Raw genomic sequence first — 5,768 nt, 5'->3', positions numbered from 1 at the left:
CTAAAGTAAACAACCAGAGAGGGCGAGAATTTGGGGCCTGTTTCAAGATGGCCGACTTTTGCCTCCTGTTTCCGCGCTGTGTGTCTCCAAACTAAACTAGCACGTGAACGGGCGATCGCTGGTCGGCGCGGACGGACGGACTCGATGGGGAAGGGAGAGAGGATGAGAGTTTGGGGCCTGTTTTAAGATGGCCGACTTTTGACTCCTGTTTCCGCGCTGCGTGTCTCCGAACTAGACTAGCGCGTGAACGGGCGATTGCTGGTCGGTGGGGAAGGGGTCGTGTTTCCGCGCTGTGTCTCTAAAGTAAAAAACCAGAGAGGGCGGGAGTTTGGGGCCTGTTCCAAGATGGCTGACTTTTGCCTCCTGTTTCCGCGGTGCGAGTCTCCGAACTAAACTAGCGCGTGAACGGGCGATCGCTGGTCGGCGCGTAAACGAGCTTGACTCTGGGAAATGGGGGGGAAGGGGAGGACGGGGGGAAGTCTAGGCCTCTGTGTAAGATGCTGGAGGTTTCTTGATCATCTTGAAGACGTTGATGTCATTGTTGTTCTCCTGATGGACTACGTCGGAGTCAAAGTACTCTGGGGCCAAGGTCTGGTGGAAGGTCATTGCCCCCATGTGCTCCCTCATCTTGCTGCTCAGGAAGACGACCGTGTTGGCGTTACTGAGGTGAACCAAGGTCTGGAGGAGGACGGAGAACCTGGACCTGCTGTAGATGATGTCCGAGCCCAGGATGATGTCGTAGTCCGAGGGGAAGCGGTCGTGATCTTCTCCCCAGGAGAGAGCTGCCACCTTTGCTCGGTGGCGGAGAGACGTGGGGACGTTGTTGTCGATGTTGAGCCTGATTTGGTCCAAGGCTGGAGGTAGATCGGTCAAGGTGACCTCAGCACCTAAGTGGAGATCAGGTCAGTTCAGTCTCGTTTGGAAACACGACCCCTTCCCCACCGAGTCCGTCCGTCCGCGCCGACCAGCGATCGCCCGTTCACGCGCTAGTCTAGTTCGGAGATACGCAGCGCGGAAACAGGAGGCAAAAGTCGGCCATCTTGAAACAGGCCCAAAACTCGGCGCGGACGGACGGACTCGGTGGGGAAGGGGTTGTGTTTCCGCGCTGTGTCTCTAAAGTAAAAAAACAGAGAGGGCGAGAGTTTGGGGCCTGTTTCAAGATGGCCGACTTTTGCCTCCTGTTTCCACGCTGTTTATCTCCAAACTAAACTAGCACGTGAACGGGCGATCTCCGGTCGGCGCGGATGGACGGACTCGGTGGGGAAGGGATCGTGTTTCCACGTTGCGTCCCTAAAGTAAAAAAGCAGAGAGGGCGAGAGTTTGGGCCCTGTTTCAAGATGGCCGACTCTCGCCCTCTCTGTTTTTTTACTTTAGAGACACAACCCCTTCCCCACCGAGTCCGTCCGTCCGCACCGACCAACGATTGCCCCTTCACGCGCTAGTCTAGTTTGGAGACACGCAGCGCGGAAACAGGAGGCAAAAGTCGGCCATCTTGGAACAGGCCCCAAACTCTCGCCCTCTCTGTTTTTTTACTTTAGAGACACAACGCAGAAACACGACCCCTTCCCCACCGAGTCCGTCCGTCCGCGCCGACCAGCGATCCCCGCACACTAACGCCATCCTACACACACACACGGGATAATTTACAACTACGCCAAGCCAATTGACCCACAAACCCGCACGCACGTCTTTGGAGTGTGGGAGGAAACCGGAGCGCCCGGAGAAAACCCACGCAGGTCACGGGGAAAGAACGTACAAACAAACCCCGTACAGACAGCGCCCGTAGTCGGGATGGAACCCGGGTCTCTGGTTGAGTTTAAGATTAAGGGATCGACCATTTAGGACTGAGACGAGGAAAAACCTTTTCGCCCAGAGAGTTGTGAATGTGTGGGATTCTCTGCCTCAGAGGGCAGTGGAGGCCGATTCACTGGATGGGTATAAGAGAGAGTTAGATAGAGCTCTAGGGGCTAGTGGGACCAAGGGGTATGGGGAGAAGGCAGGCACGGGGTACTGATTGGCGTGCAGGTACAGCAGGCAGTGAAGAAAGCTAATGGCATGTTGGCCTTCATAATGAGAGGATTTCAGTATAGGACTAGAGGTCCTTCTGCAGTTGTACAGGGCCCTGGTGAGACCACACCTGGAGTACTGTGTGCAGTTTTGGTCTCCAAATTTGAGGAAGGATATTCTTGCTATTGAGGGCGTGCAGCATAGGTTCACCAGGTTAATCCCCGAAATGGCGGGACTGTAATATGTTGAAAGACTGGAGCGACTAGGCTTGTATACACTGGAATTTAGAAGGATGAGAGGGGATCTTATCGAAACGTACAAGATTATTAAGGGGTTGGACACGTTAGAGGCAGGAAACATGTTCCCAATGTTGGGGGAGTCCAGAACCAGGGGCCACACACAGTTTAAGAATAAGGGGTCGGCCATTTAGAACGGAGACGAGGAAAATATTTTTCAGTCAGAGAGTTGTGAATCTGTGGAATTCTCTGCCTCAGAGGGCAGTGGAGGCCAATTCTCTGAATGCATTCAAGAGAGAGCTAGATAGAGCTCTTAAGGATAGCGGAGTCAGGGGGTATGGGGAGAAGGCAGGAACGGGGTACTGATTGAGAATGATCAGCCATGATCACAATGAATGGCGGGACGTACAGGCTCGAAGGGCCGTATGGCCTCCTCCTGCACCTATTGTCTATGACAGTCCCGCCATCCCGGGGATTAACCTGGTGAACCTACGCTGCACTGCCTCAATAGCAAGGACGTCCTTCCTCAAATTAGGAGACCAAAACTGTACACAATACTCCAGGTGTGGTCTCACCAGGGCCCTGTACAACTGCAGAAGGACCTCCTTGCTCCTAAACTCAAACTCAAACACAGTCTTAGAATAAAGGGGAGGCCGTTTAAAACTGAGGTGAGGAGGAACGTTTGCAGTTGTGAATGTGTGGGATTCTCTGCCGCAGAGGGCAGTGGAGGCCGATTCACTGGATGGGTTTAAGAGAGAGTTAGATAGAGCTCTAGGGGCTAGTGGGATCAAGGGGTATGGGGAGAAGGCAGGAACGCACGGGTTACTGATTGTGGACGGTCAGCCGCGATCACAGTGAATGGTGGTGCGTACAGACTCGAAGGGCCGAGCGGCCTCCTCCTGCACCTAGTGTCCATATAAACTTACCGAGCAAAACGGCAAGGATTCCAACTATCCCAGTACCGGATCCAAGCTCGATTATCTTCTTCCCCGTGAAGTTAATGTTCTCCTTTTCGAAGTAACGGCACAACGTAATCCCCTGGGTCAAGATACCAAGTGTTAATTAGCAAATATGCAGATGATACAAAGCTGGGTGGCAGTGTGAACTGTGTGAGGAAGATGCTATGAGGTTGCAGGGTGACTTGGACAGGTTGTGTGAGTGGGCGGATGCATGGCAGATGCAGTTTAATGTGGATAAGTGTGAGGTTATCCACTTTGGTGGCAAGAACAGGAAGGCAGAGTATTATCTGAATGGTGTCAAGTTAGGAAAAGGGGACGTACAACGAGATCTGGGTGTCCTAGTGCATCAGTCACTGAAAGGAAGCATGCAGGTACAGCAGGCAGTGAAGAAAGCCAATGGCATGTTGGCCTTCATAATGAGAGGAGTTGAGTATAGGAGCAAAGAGGTCCTTCTGCAGTTGTACAGGGCCATGGTGAGACCGCACCTGGAGTACTGTGTGCAGTTTTGGTCTCCTAGTTTGAGTATAGGAGCAAAGAGGTCCTTCTGCAGCTGTACAGGGCCCTAGTGAGACCGCACCTGGAGTACCGTGTGGAGTTTTGGTCTCCAAATTTGAGGAAGGAAGTCCTTGCTATTGAGGGCGTGCAGCGTAGGTTCATGAGGTTGATCCCCGGAATGGCGGGACTGTCGTACGTTGAAAGACTGGAGCGACTAGGCTTGTATACACTGGTTTTTAGAAGGATGAGAGGAGATCTTATCGAAGCGTATAAGATTATTAAGGGGTTGGACACGTTAGATGCAGGAAACATGTTCCCAATGTTGGGGGAGTCCAGAACCAGGGGCCACAGTTTAAGAATAAGGGGTCGGCCATTTAGAACGGAGATGAGGAGAAATGTTTTCACCCAGAGAGTTGTGAATCTGTGGAATTCTCTGCTTCAGAAGGCAGTGGAGGCCAAGTCTCTGAATGTATTCAAGAGAGAGCTAGATAGAGCTCTCACGTTGCATGGCGGTACGTACAGGCTCGAAGGGCCGAATGGCCTCCTCCTGCACCTATTGTTTATTGTCTATTGACTATTGACTATTGACTATTGACTATTGTCTATTAACTATTGACTATTGTCTATTGGCTATTGTCTATTGACTATTGTCTATTGACTATTGACTATTGTCTATTGACTATTGACTATTGACTATTGACTATTGACTGTTGTTTATTGTATATTGACTATTGACTATTGATTATTGACTATTGTGTATTGACTATTGTATATTAACTATTGACTATTGACTATTGACTATTGACTATTGACTATTGACTATTGACCATTGACTATTGATTATTGTCTATTGTATATTGACTATTGACTATTGACTATTGACTACTGACTATTGACTGTTGTCTATTGTATAATGACTAGTGACTATTAATTATAGACTATTGTCTATTGATTATTGACTATTGGCTATTGACTATTGTCTAGTGACTATTGACTATTGTCTATTGTCTATTGACTATTGTATATTGTATATTGACTACTGACTATTAACTATTGACTCACAAAATGCTGGAGTAACTCAGCAGGTCAGGCAGCATCTCGGGAGAGAAGGAATTGGACTATTGGTCTATTGGACTATTGGACTATTGGACTATGGGACTATTGGACTATTGGACTATTGGACTATGGGACTATTGGACTAGTGACTATTGGACTATGGGACTATTGGACTAGTGACTGTTGGACTATGGGACTATGGGACTATTGGACTATTGGACTATTGGACTATTGGACTATTGGACTATTGGACTATTGGACTATGGGACTATGGGACTATGGGACTATTGGACTATGGGACTATTGGACTATTGGACTATGGGACTATGGGACTATGGGACTATGGGACTATGGGACTATGGGAGTATGGGACTATTGGACTATGGGACTATTGGACTATTGGACTATGGGACTATTGGACTATTGGACTATGGGACTATGGGACTATTGGACTATTGGACTATGGGACTATTGGACTATGGGACTATGGGACTATGGGAGTATGGGACGATTGGACTATGGGACTATGGGACTATGAGACTATGGGACTATGGGACTATGGGACTATTGGACTATTGGACTATGGGACTATGGGAGTATGGGACGATTGGACTATGGGACTATGGGACTATGAGACTATGGGACTATGGGACTATGGGACTATTGGACTATTGGACTATGGGACTATGGGAGTATGGGACGATTGGACTATGGGACTATGGGACTATGAGACTATGGGACTATGGGACTATGGGACTATTGGACTATTGGACTATTGGACTATTAGGAGAAGGGGAGATGCAACGAGACCTGGGTATCGTGGTACACCAGTCATTGAAAGTAGGCATGCAGGTGCAGCAGGCAGTGAAGAAAGCGAATGGTATGTTGGCATTCATAGCGAGGGGATTTGAGTATAGGAGCAGGGAGGTTCAGCTGCAGTTGTACAGGGCATTGGTGAAACCGCACCTGGAGTATTGCGTACAGTTTTGGTCTCCTAATCTGAGGAAAGACATTC

The 5,768-nt window shown here is 49.3% G+C and overlaps 1 protein-coding gene across 1 annotated transcript in view; it reads right to left on the bottom strand.

Moving 5' to 3' along the window:
• Window positions 1-480: 480 nt before the first annotated feature.
• LOC144611244 (EEF1A lysine methyltransferase 3-like) overlaps window positions 481-5,768 on the bottom strand; it is a 6,775-nt gene continuing 1,487 nt past the window's right edge. The window contains exons 2-3 of the mRNA XM_078430287.1: window positions 3,170-3,281; window positions 481-887 (exon numbers count right to left, since the gene is read on the bottom strand). Coding sequence (XP_078286413.1) covers window positions 481-887; window positions 3,170-3,281 — 519 coding nt within the window. The remainder of the gene's footprint in view (window positions 888-3,169; window positions 3,282-5,768) is intronic.

The sequence above is a fragment of the Rhinoraja longicauda genome, chromosome 39 (assembly GCF_053455715.1).
Source record: "Rhinoraja longicauda isolate Sanriku21f chromosome 39, sRhiLon1.1, whole genome shotgun sequence".
Classification (NCBI taxonomy): Eukaryota; Metazoa; Chordata; class Chondrichthyes; order Rajiformes; family Arhynchobatidae; genus Rhinoraja; species Rhinoraja longicauda.
Note: the sequence above shows the minus strand (reverse complement) of the source record. Positions and strands in the feature narration are given on the sequence as shown.